Source organism: Henckelia pumila, chromosome 4 (genome assembly GCF_033568475.1).
Source record: "Henckelia pumila isolate YLH828 chromosome 4, ASM3356847v2, whole genome shotgun sequence".
Lineage (NCBI taxonomy): Eukaryota > Viridiplantae > Streptophyta > Magnoliopsida > Lamiales > Gesneriaceae > Henckelia > Henckelia pumila.
The window spans coordinates 6,595,688-6,617,376 of record NC_133123.1 but is presented as its reverse complement, the minus strand read 5'-3'; the positions used below and the strand labels follow the sequence as shown (position 1 = coordinate 6,617,376).

The 21,689-nt window shown below is 34.1% G+C and overlaps 4 protein-coding genes across 4 annotated transcripts; 3 read left to right on the top strand and 1 right to left on the bottom strand.

Moving 5' to 3' along the window:
* The first annotated feature begins 237 nt into the window (after positions 1 to 237).
* On the top strand, positions 238 to 2,861 carry LOC140865498 (zinc finger protein MAGPIE-like). Its single transcript, XM_073270160.1, has 3 exons — positions 238 to 451; positions 698 to 1,097; positions 1,326 to 2,861. The coding sequence occupies exons 1-3, from the start codon at positions 358 to 360 to the stop codon at positions 2,266 to 2,268; spliced, it is 1,437 nt and encodes a 478-aa protein (XP_073126261.1). The 5' UTR covers positions 238 to 357; the 3' UTR covers positions 2,269 to 2,861.
* A 1,865-nt stretch (positions 2,862 to 4,726) lies between these two features.
* Positions 4,727 to 5,856, top strand: LOC140866856 (uncharacterized). Its single transcript, XM_073271914.1, has one exon. It carries the CDS (start codon positions 4,800 to 4,802, stop codon positions 5,496 to 5,498), a length of 699 nt encoding a protein of 232 aa, XP_073128015.1. The 5' UTR covers positions 4,727 to 4,799; the 3' UTR covers positions 5,499 to 5,856.
* A 659-nt stretch (positions 5,857 to 6,515) lies between these two features.
* Positions 6,516 to 10,656, bottom strand: LOC140861068 (uncharacterized). Its single transcript, XM_073264072.1, has 3 exons — positions 9,873 to 10,656; positions 7,232 to 9,399; positions 6,516 to 7,146 (listed from the first exon to the last, which is right to left on the bottom strand). The coding sequence occupies exons 1-3, from the start codon at positions 10,295 to 10,297 to the stop codon at positions 6,758 to 6,760; spliced, it is 2,982 nt and encodes a 993-aa protein (XP_073120173.1). The 5' UTR covers positions 10,298 to 10,656; the 3' UTR covers positions 6,516 to 6,757.
* Positions 10,657 to 20,437: 9,781 nt separating this feature from the next.
* LOC140860416 (protein DMP7) lies at positions 20,438 to 21,343 on the top strand. Its single transcript, XM_073263433.1, has 2 exons — positions 20,438 to 20,752; positions 21,032 to 21,343. The coding sequence occupies exons 1-2, from the start codon at positions 20,438 to 20,440 to the stop codon at positions 21,341 to 21,343; spliced, it is 627 nt and encodes a 208-aa protein (XP_073119534.1).
* The last annotated feature ends 346 nt before the right edge of the window (positions 21,344 to 21,689 follow it).

Genomic DNA, 21,689 nt, shown 5'->3' with positions numbered 1-21,689 from the left:
TATAGGGGAAATAATTTTAAGTTATTCTATTCCGACAAGAAGCAGTTAAAAACACTGTAACACACGAGGGAGAGAGAAAGAGATGCATAAATAAACGTAATTAATAATAATTGAATCTTAATGATAAGTCGCTAATTGCATATATCCCCAAGGTTGTACTCTAGCTTACCTCCTAAACATAAGAAAATCCTCAAAAGATCGACAGAGAAATTAAGAGGAGAGAAACTTATTCCAAATTCCGCTAGCTAGCTGCATCAGTAGTCAACTATAAAGCTATCTTTTATCTCTTTTCTCAAGGGAAAGGAAAAAAAAAAAAAAAAACTCATCATTAAGATTGGATCACTCCTCAAAAACAAGATGGCAGATGATGAAATTTTCACTCAAAATCAAATCCATGGATCCACTAATCCTCCTTCAGCTAAGAAGAAGAGAAGTCTTCCAGGAACTCCAGGTTATATTTCCATTTATATATTCATCAGCTTGTTTTCTTGATAATCATCATGCATCTTCCTCAACTATATAGACATATACAGAGAGTATTTGAGAAAGCTTTTAGGAAACATTTCTCAGTTTTTCATAGTTTTGTGAAATTTTGTTAACAAGAAGCTGCTGATAAGTGCTTCCTACAAGCTCTTCCAAATACTACCATATATATATATATATTCAAGAATGAATGATATGTTTGAATTATTTACAGATCCTGAAGCTGAAGTGATAGCTTTATCACCAAAGACACTGATGGCCACCAACAGATTCTTGTGTGAAATATGTGGGAAAGGATTTCAGAGGGATCAAAATCTGCAACTTCACAGAAGAGGGCATAATCTTCCATGGAAGCTGAAGCAAAGGAGCAGCAAAGAAGGTGTGAGAAAGCGAGTGTACGTTTGCCCCGAAAAGACGTGCGTCCACCATCATCCCTCGAGGGCTCTTGGAGATTTGACAGGCATCAAGAAGCACTTCTGCAGGAAGCATGGTGAGAAGAAATGGAAGTGCGAAAAGTGCGAAAAACGTTACGCCGTTCAGTCCGATTGGAAGGCTCACTCCAAAACTTGTGGCACTAGGGAATACAAATGTGATTGTGGGGCTATTTTTTCTAGGTATATATATGCATTTCATGCACAGCTTCTTGATTTTAATTTCTTTTTGTTTGCTGCATGTATCATGCTTCATATATATTTTCATTGGTTACATTAATTAATCACATTTTTACATCTAAGTTTATTGTTTGTTACGTCGAGTTGATTATACATATATATATATATATATTACTAGCTAACGTAACATAGAGTTAATTAATTCTTGTCTAATTTTTGTGTTTTGTGTAGGAGAGATAGCTTCATAACTCATAGGGCATTTTGTGATGCCTTAGCAGAAGAAACAGCAAGAATTACAGCCTCCTCTCACATGAACATGACCCATGCACCTCCAAATATGAACTACCAATTTATCGGCGCTTCATCGCTAGGTCCAACGCCATGCATGGGACAGAATTTCCCTCCAATTTTCAAGCCAATCTCGAGCAACGATACCAATACCCCGATTATAAGATCACGAGGCTTGTCTCTTTGGAACAACATGGCTCAAAATCCAGGCCAATCTCAACCTTACACACCCAAAATTCTTGAAGAAAATATGCATCCTTTGGGAATGATCAACCATGTGAGTTTAGGAACCATCAACAATTTCAGCACCCATGATTCACTCATCACCAATATTCCGTGCTCGAATCCTCCACATATATCTAGTTTTAACCATTTGAATTGGGATTTCGGGAGCAAGGTTACTTCATCAAATATTAATGGAACTCAAGACTTAACCAATATTAATGATCACTCCCTCCCTTTAAGTACAAGCGCCGGCATTAAAGATGTTAGTGTTCAATCTTTGTTTAGTACTCAACACCAAATTATAAGTCACCAGCCATCATCTGCGACCATGTCTGCTACAGCTTTACTGCAGAAAGCTGCTCAAATAGGGGCCACTACAACGGATCCTTCCATCCTAGGAAAATTTGGGTTCAAATCCAATGACAGTATTATTACACTTCAAGAAAACAGCTTCGGTCAAGTGTGTGGCGCAAGTTCAGTAAGTAGTGAGCTTGTGAGTGCTGAGGAGAATGGCCTTTCTGCCTTGAAACAGCCGCAAATGTACCCCTCGAAGCGCCACCGCGCGACGAATGAGGAGATTTCAGTGGGAGAAACAAGGGATTTTCTTGGAGTTGGGATGCAATCTCTCTGTCAACCACCATCGATCAACGGATGGACATGATTCTTGAGACAGTGCGATTAATGACAGGACGGCATCAGGGCGGGGGACCGAATTTCGACCACAAACAACTTGAAGGTTGAGATATTGATCAGAGATGGAAAAATAAAGTAACGTACTACTTTTGATGCTGAGAGAGAATGTGTTGGATTAAAGAAAAGGGGAGGAATTTAGTATTTGCAAACTTTGCAGAGGAAAAGGTGGCATTGAGTGGTGAATGAAAGCTATTAAAAGATGCCAAAAGAATTAATAGAAATTGAAAAAATAAAAAAAAAAGTTGTAAAGGTGGTTGAGCAAGAGTAGATCCATGCATATTCTATTGAACCCATGAAGGATGTTCCCTTTGAGAATGGTCACTCTATTTTATTTTTGGTTAAAAGTGGGCATCTATAGTGGGGGAAAAGGAAGGAGGCCTTTTGGACTCCATTATTGCAATGTTGTTATCTGATCTCAAACTCAAGTAGCTAGCAAAGCCTAATTCTGGTCTAGCTAGGGCTTGCTTAATTCATGCATATTTTGATCATTCTACATCTTCATATCAGGTGTTGTCCCATTTCCTTGTTTTTTTAATAATAAATTTTGCAAGAGTAACATGGTTTTGTAGGAAGCAATCTATGCTACCCACCCGAGCAGTGCCCGAGTGGGGTAGCAATGGCCCGGATCATCCGGGCCGTTGATGCCGTCTGCCAGCATAGATTGAACCGTTTTGTAGATGCTGCTAATTGTGTGGGCATGCAATACCCTTAATCATTCACACCTGATGTCATTTATGTGCTAGGTCACTAGATTTTGCTTGGAAAAAGAAAAACATTAAACCTACGTACGTGGCAGGCAGCAGGTGAATGGTTCAAAGCATTGCCCACACAGACAACAATATCGAAGAAGCCAAGTTACATATAAATGTTGTGCTGCTTGTATTAATTTAAGAATTCTCGATATTTAACTTGGTTGGTATTGAATACTTGAATATATGTCTTCTTTGAGAGTGAGTTCAAATACAAGAACAATTAATTGAGGTTACTATAACAATTAGTAATATCCCTTTAAAGGAGATTGAGTTCTTGGCCAAATATTAGATCGAGACGACAGATATTTACTCAAATTTCAGCTAATTTCTTCATTTATTTTCAAACTTCCTACATGTGGTTCTTGGTAAGTGAAATTTGTTTAATGTAATATTCAACGGAAAATATAGAATAAGGTTCTCTTTAGACATATTGTTTTTATGAAAGTGTTTTTTAAAACAATTTTATAAATTAATATTTTAAAATTTGTTTTAAGAATAAATATGTGTTTGAAAAATTATTCTAAAAAAACATTTTAACATTTCGAAAGTAATGTTGTTCTTCGCCTTCCATAGTTCCATTCTAAAAGCATCTAAAAACACTTCTCAAGTGTTCTTTCAAAACAATACTTGAAAAACACTTTTTAAAAAATATTTTTCAATAATATTTTACAAAAATTTTATCCAAACGCATACTTTAAATTTTTTTCACTTATAAAACACTAAAAACGTTTTTAAAATACATGTCCAAACTTCTGTTTTGACAATGTTTTCCCCCTTTTTCTATTTAATTTTGTTACCTTTGGGATCTATATTATATATAGAGAAAATTGTTTTTTTGGTCCTGTATGTTTGTCACTTTTCGATTTCAGTCCTTTATATTTTCAGATTTTAGTTTTAAACCACTATCTTTATTTTTTTGGCAATTTTAGTCATTTTTCCGACGTGCCGCTGACGTAGCGCCAATTCAGTGCTGATGTGGAGCTGACGTGTACAGTGCCACGTAAGCATTTTTGAATAAAAATGACCGAAATTGCCAAAAATCGAAACATGCAGGACTAAAACTGAAATATGAAAACAAAGAAGACCAAAATCGCAAAGTGACAAACATATTAGACCAAATTTGCAGTTTTCCCTTGTATATTACTTAAGTCATAATAAAGACAAACAATGTATTGTGTAATTTTAGAATCCCCAACATACCCTTATTTTAACCCCCTATCTCTTTGATTTTCTCGATAATTCAATTTATGTAAAAAAAATCTAAAATTTATTGAAAATGAGAAATTTAAATTTTTAAAAAAACTTCAGGAGTACTTGTTAAAAAAATTGACTAGACGTTTCTTGCAGGGAATCAAAATTATATATATATATATAGACACATAATTTAAACTTTGATGAATAAAGAAATGCCAGTCATTAGTTTTAAATTTATGTGATGGGCTTGGACCGGATCCAAATATTCCAATTGAAAGTTCATTAGTTTCAAAATTATGTGATGGGCTTGGACCGGATCCAAAATATATTCCAATGGGAAAGTTCACTAGTTTCAAAATTTAGTGATGGGCTTGGACCGGATCCAAAATATATTCCAATGGTAAAGTTAACTAGTTTCAAAATTATGTGATGGGCTTGGACCGGATCCTAATATTTCCAATTGAAAGTTCATCGGCGCGTCATAAGCCCAATAGAAATCCCTCCCCGTAGAAATCCTAGTGTCGGCTGTAACTCCCGGGAGACACTGCACAGAATGAAATTTACCGACTCGCCGGAGATCGAGCTGTCCGTGAATGACACGCGCCTCTCTTTCCAGCAAGACAACGGATCGATGCACGTCGGCACCTCCGTCTGGCCCTGCTCTTTGGTCCTCGTCAAATTTGCAGAGCGCTGGTTGTCGTGTCCCGCCGGCGACGCCAATCCTAACCCTTACGCTTCCCTTTTAAACTTCACGGGCAAGCGCGGGGTCGAGCTAGGCACTGGATGCGGCGTCGCAGCCATGGGCCTGTACTTGCTCGGCCTGCACGACATTGTTCTGACTGACATCGCTCCGGTCATGCCGGCGTTGAAGCACAACCTGAAGCGCAACAAGCCGGTGCTGAAGAAAAACCTGAAGACAGCGCAGCTATATTGGGAGAACGAGGAGCAGATGAAGATGTTGAAGCCGCCGTTTGATTTCGTGATCGCGACGGATGTGGTTTACATCGAGAAGACCGTGGGTCCGTTGATCCAGGCTATGGAGGGTTTGCTGTCGGAAAACGGCGTTGTATTGCTGGGGTATCAGTTGAGGTCTCCCGAAGCGCATAAGCTGTTCTGGGAAATGTGTGCGGAGGTGTTTGAGGTGGAGAAAATTCCTCACGAGCATTTGCATCCAGAGTACGCGTACGAGGAGACTGACGTTTATGTTTTCAGGAAGAAGAAAAAGAAGAAAATGGAGGAGTTGGATTCTTGATCTGATTCTCGAAATTCAGTGAGATATTGTTATTTATTAATGCACAAATTCTCACCTTCTTAGGATTGAAATGTTTGGTTTGAAATCGATGATGAAAAGCTAGTGAATTATATACTTCATACATATAAACAAATCAGATAGAAATCACTTCATCTTGATATAAAATTGCCTTTGTATCGATGATCCTTGTTACTTATCAAAATATGTGTAAAGCCGAAGTCTTTAGCTGTTTCCTACAACAGATTGGGAATTTTGTTCTTTTTTCTGTATTGTCTTTATTGTTCATTGTAGGGGAAACTGACTGGAAAAGTTTCCTACCATTTAAAAGGGCCAATTCTAAGGTTTTCGTGTCATGGTTTCACGCATCTGATCTGAGTGATATCTAACTTGGTATCTGTATATCTGGGTGACTTGATCATGTAGTTTTTGTCATATGTTGTAGACTCAATCCCCGCTGCAGCTTCCTGTAGTGTATTTTTAAGATTTAATTCTGAAATGGTATGTTATGGTACGAAATCGATAGCTGTATAGATACATATTGATGACTACTAAGCTGAGGAAATTCCTGAATAAAGTTCCAGAAGTAAAAATGCAGTGAGTAATAAGTTAGGAGCACCCACGAGGGTGATGGTTGTGTTATATCCTCCATAAGACAAAATTCTGTGTAAATTGAGTGAAGATTTCTTGTAACATTGGAAACCCAGTAATTGTAAGACGAGAGCCTTGCTAATCTAAAATTATAATGTATGAAATTTGAGATAAATCTTGTATATATGTTCTGATTAAAGCCACGAAATTTAGATGAGTCACTTTCTACTTGCACCCGACGACCTGTAGTTGTAAAGCATACTTTAGGGCATAGACTCCCGTGTGACATTGGAACACCTACATTCATTAAATATTGGAAAAGATGAGGCCCCCATTTCACCAATGGGCAATGAGGGTCGGTGGTTGTTAAAATTGACCCCTAAAAACACCAAGTCATAGGCTACCAAGCTTGTGACTTTACACTTTGCCTGCAATTTTTTAATTTTCAAGTCATAAAATGGAAACAGATGTGATATCCACGGTTCCGATCAAAATATATGTTCAAACATGTGCAAAAATATCTAATCTTCCATATATACTCGACTAAATTACCATGCCCTGCATACAGTGGTCGATTCTTCCGATCTATGTGAATGTAACGTTAATCAGATTTACTACAACCACTTCTGAAAGAAATCAGATTCCTAATTGGAAAGAGTACATTAATATATTCACATCAAACTTCCTTCCTCAGATTCCTCTTCACGAAACGAAGGGGACATCTTAGTATCTCTTTCTGCAATGTTGGGCATACAAACGCCCGATTCTTGCAGCATATTCACCACTCTGCGCATAGAAGGTCGGTTATTCGGGAGGGAACTGATACAGAGTAGCCCGATGTCAAGTACCTTACAAATGTGTTCTTTGAATATTGAATCAAGATTTGGATCGAGCACGTGTTCGACTCCTTTCTGTTCCAATAGAGCACAAATCCATGTTGGTAAATCTTTCTCCCCGAATTCTCGATCAACGGGACGTCTTCCTGTAACCAGCTCAAGTATGACTATACCAAAGCTGTATATGTCACTCTTTTCATTCACATGAAGAGTGTAAGCATATTCTGCAACGGGTATTATATGTTAGCTAGGACAGAACAATGGCCCTAAGATGAAAGCTTAATGAAAGACCGTAAATGATGTCAATACCTGGTGCAATATAGCCACAGGAACCGGCAATGACGGACATGGACTGGACTCCCCTGTTAACAGCTTTAACAAACTTGGCAACTCCAAAATCCGAAATCTTTGCTCCGAAATCTTCACCCAGCAGTATATTGTTGGATTTTACGTCCCTGTGAACGATTGGAGGAACACAATCATGGTGCAAATACGAAAGCCCTTCAGCAGAATCCAAGGCAATCTTGAACCTCGTTGGCCAATCCAACAATCTATGCTTATTATTACCATGCAGCAAATCTCCTAAGCTCCCATTAGGGAGATATTCATAGACAAGAAGCTTGCAATTAGCAGCGTTGCAACAACACCATAGTCTGACTATATTCTTGTGCCTGATTTGCCCAAGCGTCTCAACTTCAGCTTCGAATTCTCCTTTATCAGAACTGACAAAACCAAAACCAGATCCATCCTTGTTTTGTCGACCCCACAGCTTCTTAACGGCGACCGTCTCTCCGTTTCGAAGAATAACTTTGTACACTTTTCCAGAGGCACCCAATCCAATCACGTTGTCCTCTTTAAGACAATCGTTTATTTCGAATTCACTGAAGCATAGCTTATGGAAAGATGTCCATTTTGTTATGGTGGCCCCTCTTTGCATTTCCTTGATGCTCTTGTACTTCAGCCCAAACCAAACGACCCCAAAAAGGAAAACAACTACAGCAGTTGCATAAATAAACCTTAGCATCCACGAATATACTTGGTTTCTGTTCCCGTTTGTGGGTTTGCAATAACTGGCATTATCTATACACAGACCTGGATTACCAAGAAAGCTGTCCCTGTACATCGCCTTATCGAAAAGAGGAGGTATATCACCTGAGAGCTGATTGTATGATAAATTTAGCATGTTGACCTTCAGATTCTGGAGTGACATTGGAACCGGCCCAATAAAGTTATTCTGTGAAAGATCAAGATAATTAAGCGATAGCAGGTTCCCAAGTTCATCAGGGATATAACCAGATAATCGATTGCTAGCCAAATTAAGCTCATTCAGTCCTTTCATGGATTCAATTCCCTTTGGAATTCCACCAGTCAGTTCATTGTTACTGAGATCAAGCCTCCAAAGTTGCCCTAAGTTCACTATGGAACCAGGGATTTCCCCAGTAAAATGATTATCACTTGCTGAAAACTCGACCAAATTCTCCAACAACCCAACTTCGTTAGGTATGCTCCCAGAAAATCTGTTCTTGGATATCGAAAGGGTTGATAAATTTTTTGCACCATATATAGTTTGTGAAATACTTCCCGAAAAAGCATTGCCGTAGAGTTCTAGCAAATACACGCGAGGCAATCCCCAGAACTCGGCCGGAATTTCACCATAAAGCTGGTTGTTTCGCATTCGAATCCGGCTTAAACTCTTGCATTTCCCAAGACTCTCTGGAATATTCCCTGAGAATGCATTGTTGATCAAAACTAACTGCTCTAAAGCACCACCACTGCATAAAAACTCCGGAATGGGGCCCGACAGGTTGTTATTTGACACGTCAAAAGTTTGCAAAGCCGTGTTCTTGCCAAGTTCACTCGGCAAGGAACCAGTTATCCGGTTTCCAAACAATTTGAGTTCATATAGATTTGGAGACTTAGCAATGCTAACAGGGATCAGACCCTCGAGATTGTTCTCGAACAAGTTCAAAGACTCCAGAGGTAAGTCACACAGATCAGCAGGAATCATCCCAGTAAAATTATTCATTGAAGCATCCAATCTTTTTAAGTCAGTCAAATTAGACCACCCCACCGGCAGATTCCCATAAAAAAGGTTGCTATAAAGCTCCATTTGTACAAGGCTCTTGAGCTCAAAAATAAAACTTGGTAGCGATCCCGCGAGTGCATTATTGGACAAGTCAATATTCCTGAGTCGACGCAGCTTGCTGAAACTCTCCGGAATCGAGCCAACCAAGTGACAATCAGAGAGCCAAAGCTCCTCAAGATCCGTCAAGTTGCCTAATTCTCCAGGAAGTAGACCAGGTGAAAAGGGATTATATGCCAGCACGAGAACTTTTAGGCTAGTTATATTACCAAGAGCAGCAGATATGGTGTCATTTAGCAGATTCTCAGAGAGTATAAGTGTCTCAAGCTGCCTGAAGTGCCCAAAGTTGGCCGGTAGCGTGCCGGAAAAATTGTTTGCCGCTAAATTTAGATACCTGTAACAAAAAATAAAAAATTAGAAAAACTCTGATATTTCAAGACCAAAACCATTAATCCAAATCCTATGCGTAATTTTTCTAAAAGTTTGAAAAAAAAAAATCAAAGTTCGATTTCCTCATTAATGATGACGGCAAAAGTTGGTCCAGCAGTAGTTAAGAACACTTAATGATCGACAACTCCTTAAAGAAACATGGCTGCCCCACAAAACAGAAGTCCGTCCTGAATGCCCATTCAAAAAGTTAACCAAACAAATTCCTAAATTATTCAAATCAATTCAGAAATCTCTTTCTTGATTTTGACCATTCCGAAGGCCGCACGCCGCCCACGGAAAGAGCCAACTGCAGAAAACTTGACCCTTTTTACAATACAACTAAAGTTTGAAAATGAATGTTTAAAAAGTAATCTTGATTGAAGTTTCTGTTAATTTCTACTAGCAAGATAATCAATGAACAAAAAATAGTGTACTTACCTGAGAAACCGGAGGTCAGATAGAGTATAAGGAATGGTACCGACAAGAATATTCTCGGAGAGGTCGAGGTAAGTGAGACTCAGGCAAGAGGAAATGGAGAGGGGAAGCGAAGAGCCGATGGAATTGTTGGAGAGATAGAGAAACGAGAGAGAAGGCAGGTTGCAGAGGGATACGGGGAAAGAACCGTAGAGAGAAGCACCGGAGAGATCGACCGACACGACGGAGTTGTGGTGGTTGCACTTGACTCCGGTCCAGTTACACGGGGTGGAATCCCGGTCGGACCAGGCGGAGAGGGATCCGGCCGGGTCGGAGATGGAAAGCTTGGCCTGCAGGAGGTGTGATCCTTCTTGATTCAAGGCATAAAGATTGAGGAGTAGAGTTAGAGCATGGAAGAAGAGGAAGGGAACTGAGAATTTCACTTGCATGGCTACTATACTTGTGTGATGATAGAAAAAATATACTCATGCAAAGAGAAGGGAATCAAGAAAGATGTGAGTGGGAATTGGGGAGTGATTAGTGGGCTTCAATTTATGGGAGATTTGAAGGTGAAAGAGATGGTAACAAGTGTCATTCTTTTGGATGGAAGTATGAAACACAACTATAAAAAAAAAATATTACTTATGTATTTTTCAGTAAAATTGTTCTCAATTCTATGAAACGGATCTTTTATTTGAATGAATCAGATCAATTTGTTTCACGAATATAAATCATGAATATAAATCATCGTGTTATAAGAGACTTACTTTTTATTTTCTAGTGTAAGGAAACGGGATAAATGTGTGGTGATGTAGAGAGTTGGGGGGATCAGTGGGTTGTTTGGACTGGAGTAAAAAAGAAGAAAACTGAAAGAAAAGCGTGAGGTTTTTTTTGTAGTTTAATGGGAAGATATCGGGAAAAGAAGTGTGAAAATTCTTCTGGGGAATAAGGAAAAAAAAGGAGTCGAACGGCTGGCGGGTTGTTAAATGTGAGTGAAGATTTTCAAAAGTGTGGGGTCTTTTTGTGTTTGATTGGGTGGCTTTATGGGTCATTCTCATCTGGACTCTTGGATTTTTGGAATACCACTGTATAACTTTTTTGGAACCATGTTTATATAAGTAGGATTCTCTATTTAAATTTCAATTATTCAGATTTCTTTTCTTTTTTGATTGTACAAAAAATATATATATTTATATAGTTCAAATTTTTCTATATTTATTGGAATTTTTTTTTACTATTTTTCACTGATTAACTAGCGTCTGTTGTGTAACTTGTTGTGTAGCATGTATAACTTTTCTCTTTTCATGGAAGCACATTTTAAAGTAGAGTTTGTTCGGTTGGAGAAGCCAACAGACTACAAAAATTTATTTTTTTTAAAAAAAAATATTTTTAAATGTGTTATGTGTATTTTTTGTTTACATTTTTTTTTATAAAAAAAAGCACTTAAAGTGTTTTAAAACAATAATTTCTAGTTTTTGGGCTACTACTTTTAGTTTTATTTTAAAATTAATAATAATAATATTTCATTAAAATATGAACTTATTTAAGTGTATTTTTTAAAAAAATTATAATTTTTATATCCAAACTGACTTCAAAAAATTGCGCGGGATTTGATATTACTTTTTTCGTTGTGTCAAAGCAAAATGAAAAGAGAAGGATCAAGAAGAAAATAATATTTAAAAATCATTAAGCGCATTAACTCTTCCTGCATGCTTTGGTTTTTTGGCCCCCCAATATACATAAAATTACAATTAATTTTCTTTGCAGAGTCTATCTAGGACTAACTAGCGAGAGTGAATGGATTAGGATCATAGCTTATAGTGTTGTTTTATGCACGTATCTTATGTCAACAATTTATTTATTGAATATTTTTTATCAATTTTTTGGGAATGAAAAAATGAAGCATAATCTTTGTGTGAGACTCGTATAAAATCCTCCTCCCAGTTCGGTTAATTAATTTTAATTTATCAACTAATGGTTTCAATTTTTTGGAAAATTGTTTTTTTATCATATATGTTTGTCACTTTGCGATTTCAGCCCTCTATGTTTTCAGATTTCAGTTTTAGTAAGCTATTTTGTTTTGGCAATTTTATTAATTTTTCCGATGTGGCGCTGATATGATACCAATGTGGTGCTGATGTGGAGCTGACGTGTATGATGTCAAGTAAATGTTTTCTAACAAAAAGAACTAAAATTACCAAAAATCGAAACATAGGACTAAAACTAAAATCTAAAAACATAGATGACCAAAATCGTAAAATGACAAACTTACATGATCAAAATTGTAATTTATCATTTTTTTTAATTCTTGAATTTTGGACACAACAAAAAAGATTAAATTCCTCTACATCAAGAAAATCCATAGTTACAATATCAATTAAATTGTGAGTTTGGATATTAAAACTCAAAAAATAATCCGATCAATTTTAACTTGTCTCATTTTAACCAAGACTTCCATGTCGAATGCAATTAAAATTGTCCTTGTGAATATTTGATTTATTAAATTTGAAAAGGAAAAGCTAAATTTAAATCATTTGACAAAAACGACTCAAAGTAAGTAATGATAGAGGGGAGTGCGTTAGTTGTGTATCAGAGTCGCAGTCAACGACCACTTAATATCTATCTTAGAGTTTTTTCGTTTTACAACTGGCAATACTTCTCGTCGGCGATTTTTTTTTTTTAAAAAAAAAAAATGAAAATGGAGGACCAAAATTGACTGACAAAATATTATTATCTGAATAAATTATTGACTGATCTGATCATCTAATGATCAATTTATTGGAACTGTAATGCATATTATATTTTATAAGTGGGATCTATATATTATGTGAGATCATAAATCGTTTATATACTACGTGTTCAACATATACATTTCATACATGATACATACATACATACATATATCATATACGAAATTAGATTTAGAGCTAATTTTTCAAAGCATAGGTCTCTTAAGAGATACATATGTATGTATCGACCTCGTTCATGCATATAATATAAAGCAATAATTTTGAAATAAAAATAATATAAATTTAAATTATTTTAGTTAAGTCAAAGATCTATTACATAAAATTTACTCGTGGTCTCAAGTGAATTTTTGTGTTTTTTAAAAAGGTTTGTGTGGGCGACTGTGTGTGTTTTCACAATATATCATTTATTGACTCTAATTTTTTTTTTATGTTTATATTATTCAAAAATACTTCTCATCTAAGTAAGTAGTAACCGGCCGGCTTAAGAGCATATCCAAGGGAGAGATCAAGTTGGGGTCGCCCCCCTCATCACTCGCCCCTCCAAGAGGCGAGGAAATTGCACGCGGATACGATCAAGTGATGGGCCCCGCGCGAAGAGGCTCCGCGCGGTCAAGCCCTCCCATTTTTATTTATTTTAATTTTTTTTCATGTGGGCCCCACCATTATTGTTTTTTTTTTAAAAAAAAAAAACTTTTTTTAACGTGGGGCCCACCAATTATAAAAAAAAATTAAAGGGCCAGAAAAATCTGGCCCTTTTATTAAAAAAAAAAAGAAAAATGAAACAAAAAAAAAGAAGGACTGGGATGATTTGGCCATTGAAGATCAACGGCCAAATCAATTCCAGCATGATTTTTTTCATAAAAATTATTAATAATTCAAAAAAAAATTTTAAAAATATCGAATTTTTTTAAAAATATTTTGAAAAAGTACAAACGGACATAATTTTCAAAATCCATGAAATTTTTTATAAATATACTCATTTTCATTTCATTTTACACATTCTCCACTTTGTTTAAACATATTCACACACTAAATCTTCAATATTTTTCATGGCATACATGAGTTCTTCATCATCGGATGATGAAATTATGTCACATGATCCGATGATGGACGACTTTATCTCTCCACCGCGTTCAATAACCCAGAAATTAATAATGAACGTTTGTACGCTTCAATCGGGGGAGTCAAGTCGCGTACGTGGCTACAAACGAAAATCAAAAAATCGAGAACGTGTTGCCGGGGCTCGAAGATTATTTAAAGATTACTTCGGTGACAGTCCCGTCTACAGCGAGCATGATTTTCGAAGGCGATTTCGTATTAGAAGACCTTTGTTTTTTAGAATTATGGAAGCTCTACATACCAATGTGCCTTACTTTGTCCAACGGAGGGACGCAACCGATAAACTCGGGTTGTCATAACTACAAAAGGTTACGGCTGTTGTTCGGATGCTTGCATATGATGTTGAAGGCGATGTTGTTGATGAATATTTGAGGATAGGTGCATCGACAGCGCTGGAGTGTTTGAAAACATTTTGAGGGGGATGCATGAGATATTTTCTGAAAAATATTTGAGGCAACCAACATCTGAGGACGTTGCTCAGCTAAATGCTGAAAATGCTAGAAGAGGATTTCCCGGGATGCTTGGAAGCATTGATTGCATGCATTGGGTTTGGAAAAATTGTCCGGCAGCTTGGGCAGGAAAATATCAAAGTGGACACCAAAAAAAACCTTCAATCATACTACAAGCGGTTGCATCAAAAGATTTATGGATATGGCATGCATTTTTCGGCGTATCAGGATGCAACAACGACATCAACGTACTGGAGAGGTCCAACTTGTTCTTAAATTTTGCAAAGGGAGAAGCCCCTCTAGTTCAATTTGAGGTGAACGGGAATGAATACAATATGGGATATTATCTCGCCGACGGTATTTATCCATCTTGGGCTGCCTTTGTCAAAACTATCCTTCGACCCCTCTCGCAAAAACATAGGATTTTTGCACGATATCAAGAGGGGGGGAGAAAAGATGTTGAGCGAGCTTTTGGTGTACTCTAAGCACGCTGGCATATAGTGAGAGGTTCATCTCGCTTGTGGGATCCAATTGATCTAGATTATATAATGAAAACATATATCATTCTACATAACATGATTGTGGAGGACGAAAGGGAGGATATACTCGAAGATCAGGATTTTTCAACTAGAGATGATGAACATGTGCCACCAAACGTTGTCCCTTCAAGAGATCCTACTGTAGAGTTCAACGCCTTTTTAGAACGATATGTCAGTATTCGAAACCGAGAATTGCACCACAATCTTCAAAAAAACCTGATCGAACATATTTGGAATTTACATGGGGATGCATAGTGGAACTTGTCCACTTTTATTTACTTGTGTTAATTTTAATTGATGTATCTTTTTTTCTTATGTGCTTTTTAGTTTGGAATATTTTGTGCTTAATTTTAATTGATGTATCTTTTTTTCTTGTGCGCTTTTTAGTTTGGAATATTTTGTGCTTAATTTTAATTGATGTACTTTTTTTCTTGTGTGCTTTTTAGTTTGGAATATTTTGTGATTTTAAATTTTTTTTTTCGGTATTTTTAAAAATGTTTTTTAATTTGTTATATTTATGTGCATTTTTATTATGTAATTATTAAATTTAATTATGTATATTTTTAATTTGTTAATTGTATTTTTATTATGTTTTAAAAACATTGTTTAATAGATTAAAAAATAATATTTCAACAGCACCACTACAACATCACCACACCACTGTAGAAACATGCAATGAAGTTATCAACGCTGACATCATCATGCGATCAAGTTACCAACTTGACCACACCAACTTCCTCACATCCTTGTACATGCTCTAACTTAGCTCTCATGTTAAGAGAAAATAAAAACACTCAGTTATTTGTAAATTCATAAACGTTCTATAACTTTTTATCATGATTTTATTAATTTATTACAGTGTTTTATTTTACTCTTTGTTTTAAAAACAACAGAAATAACCGTGGAAAAATGAAAATAAATCAGGTTTGAAAATTCGTTCCCCTCAATGTTTTGTTACTATATTTAATAGTTGGAAAAAATAAAACCTGGTCATGTATACTCATGCATGTCTAATTGTTTCTTTGCAATTTTGTTTTTCTAGGTTGTCAAATTTATTTATCAAATTAAAATCGATGGATCTAGCTATCTACATGAGCGTTGTTGTTTCAGTGTCTCGTCAACATCACGTTGAAAAATGGTCTAAAATTACAAACATAATTAGGAAAACAAATTAGACTAGAGTTTAATACCATACAGAATCAAAATCACGAAAAGATAAATATAAAAAACAAAATGACATTTTTTGTCTCAAATATATAATCATATACAGGGATGGAAAAAAAAACAAAAATGCCGAAAATACCGTCATATCGTACCGAAAAATTTACCGAATATACCGAAAAATCGGTATACCGAAAATTTCGGTACGGTATCAGGTATAGGTATCGGTATATAAAATTTTTTTCTCGGTATACCGGATATACCGAATTATTTTTTTAAAAAAAAAATTTTCACGGTATACCAGAAAAAAACTCGGTATACCGAAAAAATTTTCGGTATACCGAGTTTTTTTTCGGTATACCGACAAATTTCGGTATACCGAATTTTTTTTTATTGCCGGTACGGTATCCGGTATAAAAATTCTCCATATCAAAAATTCGATATGCCGAAATTTTTGGTATGGCATCAGTATGAAATTCTTCATACCGGTACGATACGATATACGGTACCATGGTTTGGTACGGTATACCGTACCGTACCCAACCCTAACCATATTTAGTAATATTATTTTACATTTTTTTACTAATATATCCCTATTAACTACACCTTGAAAATTATGCAATCATTTTTTAATACATTGAATAGAGATAAAATAGGAAGTTTATATAAAATTTGCTTTCCAAATACATTTTTCTTAAACTGTGTGAAAATACAAAGAGGACAATATATATGAGATGGGGGGAGTAAAATTTGTTGATCAAACATGGAATAAAATTTATATATGACGTTATTGTTTCTAGGAATGCTAAAGTGATTTATCGGTTTCATCGATATAATTTAAGAGAGTGATGAAAAATTAACTGACTAATGACTTTTATTAAATAAATGGTGTATTAATATTAAGAGTGTAAATATTAAATGTGTTTAAGAATTCGAAGAGACGATTACTTGCCAGGTTTCTCGTTTTTAGTTAATGACTTAGTTTTTATTGTAATTAATAATTAGTGAGCATACGGTAATTGGAATTAAGAGTTTTTATAAAATAAAATATCACAAAATTAATTACTTTTATCAAATAATGTATATGAAAAATAACATCAAAGTGAATGTGGGACTTAATTAATTCTTGATTATTCGTTTTTTTCCCATTAATATAATATCAATCTTGCATTTAATTTCTTTGGTTTTAATCCTCAAAAAATAAAAATTTATTTGGTTTTAGTTTTTTGTTCCTGTCAACAAATAAATAAATTTTTATTCTGTTTCGTACGTTACGTTATTGGTAATTGCACGTATATGCATTAGTACTTTACAATTTTATTTTATTTTTGAATAAGTACTTTACATTTCTAAATAGGTGTATACTGTATACACTTGGTAGAAATTATACAGTTTGTAGCTTTAAAAGATGAGATATTAGTTCAATTTCTTCTCTCATTTCTCTATTATTCTATATATAAAAAATTATCTATAGCCAAATTATAGCATCAAAGAGCTAGCATAATGGCATTAATAACTTATATACATTTTTCAAAAATTTTTGTGGGGCAAAATCCTGGTTCAGTCCTAAATGTTTTGACATATTTCCGGTTCAGTCCTAAATATTTTAATGTTCCCGGTTTAGTTCGAAATGTTTTTCAAAAATTCCCGGTTCAGTCCTAAATGTTTTTATGTTCCCGGTTTGGTCCCAAATGTTTTAAAAATTTGCCGGTTCAGTACTAAATGTTTTACGTTCCAGATTTCGTCCTAAATATTTTTCAAAAGTTCTCGGTTTGATACTTCCATCTACAAACAAAGCGTGATAAAAAAAACTTAAAAACAAAAGACAAAGTTAAATAAAATAAAAACTAATAATGTTGTCGGTTCAGTCCTAAATGTTTTATGTTCCAAATTTCGTCCTAAATATTTTTCAAAAGTTATCGGTTTGGTACTTCCATCTACAAACAAAGCATGATAAAAAAAACTTACAAACAAAAGACAAAGTTAAATAAAATAGAAACTAATAATAATAATAATAATAATAATAATAATAATAATAATAATAATAATAATAATAATAATAATAATAATAATAATAATAATAATAATAAATGAGAAAGAATTTCTTTCAAATGAAAATATAATATAAATTATGCAAAATAAAATTATAGAATAAAGAATAATTGAACCGTGCAATCTTATAGTTAAAAACATTATCAATCACAAACAAATAAACAAATGTTTTAGCAAATAACTAGTATTACTTATTTCACAAAATATTTGAAATTTTCAACAAATTTTTCTAGAGAAGAATACTTATGGTTAACAATTGAGAAAATATAATGAAGTATTTGACCACCGTTGAAGTAATGATATGAAATTAAGTTTTATTTAATAGTAAATTTTTTTTCGAATAGTATTTTTTAAATTATAAAAAAAAGTTTTAAAAAGATATATATCTTTTTCCAACCTTCAAATTTTTTCTTAAATGTGCAAGCATCATAAATAAGAATATAACAAAATTAATAAAAATATAAAATAACATCATTAAATTTTAATTCCTCAAGTTTCGTTTATTTTATTTAAGTTTTTATTTTGTAGTATCATGAATTTAATATTTTTATTTTGAACATTGTGTAAAGTTGATTTAAATTTGGATAAAAACTCTAATAAATTTGTATTTTATTTACAACTTGTTTAATGTTAAATATATAATAAATAATATAAAACTCAATTATAAATGATATAACACTACGCGATGTTAGTTTTAACACACGAGTAGATGAAATGATCAAACCGGGACCTTTTGAGAAATATTTGGCACGAAATCGGCAATTTAAAAATATTTAGGACTGAACCAAAAACTTTTGGAAAATATTTAAGACCAAACCGGTAACGTATTAACATTTAGGATTGAATCGGGAACTTTTGAGAAAGATTTAGGACGATATCGGTAACATCCAAACATTTAGGAATGAACCGAAAATGTGTCCAAACATTTAGGACTGAATCGAGATTTTGCCCAAAATTGTGAAATCGAAAAGTATAACGTACCATTTTGAAATAACTATTTTCCTAAATATCTTGGTTAGTACTAAAAAAGTTTTAATCAAGGTTCTAAAAAACGCGAAACGCGGTGAAACGTCGAGATCAAGTTTCAAGTTTCACAAGTTTAAACTTGTTTAATACAAGTTTAAACGTGAAAAAATGTTTCAAGCTTTTATTAAAATGTTAATTATCTATTACCAATATATAGGCTAAATAACACACATATATAATAAATTTAATAGTAACACACAATTTCTCAAATTTTTAAAAGCAAAAAAATATCAAAACTATATTTTTTAGCAATATCTATAGTTAGACCGCATCAAAAATTTTAAACATTACCCAGAAAACAAGAATTTTGAAGAAAAAAGTTTTGAAAAATATATGACCGGATTTATTTATTTGATTTTTAAGAAAATGGTTTTATTTTGAAATTTTGAAATTGATTAATTTATCTAAAAATAATAAATTTTTTTTTTTAAAAAAAATCACGTTTAATCTCGATTAAACACGTTTAATCTTGTTTAATACGGTCAACTTAGAGTTGACCGTTTTTTTCTCGTTTTTACCTAAATCTTAGCGTTTTCAACACGTTTCACGTTTAATTCCGTTTAATCTCGTTTTTTAGAACAATGGTTTTAATGGTGAAATTGAGAAGGCTGGCCATTTTTGAAAAATCTAACGGTACCATTAATTTAAAGCTATAATTCTAAATTAATGTTTCTTTTAAAAGTACATTTAAGATAGTTTTTACCTAAATCTTATTTTTACCTAAATCTGATTTTTCTCAAGCACACAAACACATTATGCTCTTCCACATTTTTGTACCAACTTTATCTCTCAATTAAATACAATAAAAGTTATTAGTTATGTTATATGTTCCTCTCAAAAAAAAAAAAAAAAGTTATGTTATATGTACATACTGAAGTTAATTTACACACACGATTAAACATTATTTTTAAAATTACAAAATTATTTCGAATATAATTTAATTCAAAAAACTATTTTAAAAGTACATTTAAAATAGTTTTGCAATTTCAAAATAACCTTCTTTTATAAGTATAACATTTTGTCGATATAATATATTTAATATAAGTGAATAAATATATAGTAAATATCTCATTCACTTGTTACGAACACTATTTATAGATTTTAATTTAATTTAATTGACAGCGATAAATATATAATAATGATAAATTTAGAAGTTAATAACTCACGGTCCAGAAGCCATGGGAAAACCAAAACAGTCGAGAACCCTAGAAAATAAAAACTCCATATTTTAGAGTCTTTCAAACAAACATTTATAAACCCCATTAAACATATTTTAAAACCCATTCAAAACTCCTCTTTAATTGTAACTAATTTAGAACCTTAATTACATATATGTATATATATATATATATATATATATATATATATATATATATATATTGTGTTCATGCATACAAAAATCTCGAGAAACAATATCAAAACCTTGGTTACATAGAAATTTAAGCTCTGAATTACATTACATTAAAAGAAAGAAAAGGCTTACAAATAGAGCGATGGGAGAAGAAACAAAAACAGAAGAAGATCTTCAATCGCGTCTCCTGGAGGAGCAAGCGGCGGAGCCATCGAAACCGGAGAAAACTCCGGCGCAAAAGGCCGTCCGGAAAGCCTTCAAGGGCACCGCCCACCTGGCTAATCTGCTGCCCACCGGCTCCGTCATGGCTTTCCAGGTCATGTCGCCTGTTTTCACCCACGAAGGCAAATGCAAATCATTCCTCAGCCAAACCACCACCGTCGCACTTCTCGCCGTCTGCGCCATCTCTTGCTTCCTTCTCTGTTTTACCGACAGTTTCAGAGATCAAAGGGGAAAGGTATATATATATATACTAATTAACCCATTTCAATCTAACACTGTTTGGCCCGACGACCAATAACGGAGCCAGGATTTTCAATCTACACATATGAATTTTTTTAATAATTTGAATCGAGCTACCCTTATCCGGGCTAATAACAAATTAATCAAAAATTATTTAAAATTAATATATAAAACAAAATTTAAAATAATGATGAAACATAGAATTTCAATTATCCATGCAATGCAATTTTAACGGCTGTTGATAAATGAAATATGTTTCTTTTGTTTGAAAAAGGTAAGGTACGGAGTTGCCACCTTCCGAGGGCTCTGGATAATGGACGGATCAGCCGGGATTCCGCCGGAGGAGGCGGCAAAATACCGGTTGGGTATCGGGGACTTTATTCATGCCATATTGTCCATTATGGTGTTCGGAGCGGTGGCCATGTTCGATAAGAATGTGGTGAGTTGCTTCTATCCTACGCCGTCGGAGGAGGCGGAGGAAATCTTGACGACGTTGCCGTTGGCGGTGGGAGTGATTTGTAGCGCCTTGTTCGTTCTTTTCCCTTCCAAGCGACATGGAATTGGATTCCCCCTCTCACGCCGTTAACCTTATAAACTCATTTGTTTTCTTATATATCCTTCTTTTCTTTATAAGCATGCATGCCCAAGTTTTTTTATATTATGTTTTTAAGCTTATTGTATATTATTTGAAGGAATGTTTTAGTGGTGATCAATCAATTCAATTTGATGCATAGTTGGCAAGAAAGAAAAAAAACAAAACAAAACAAAAAAATAAGTTGTGTAAATTTATTTAATTATTGAATCTTGTTTTGGAAACGTGGAGAGCTACAATTGAAAATTTGATGTCGATAATTAAATTGGGCATATTATAATGGATATGTGAGAAACCTATAGAAAGATTTTACAAAGTAATTAAGGATGATTTTTTTGCT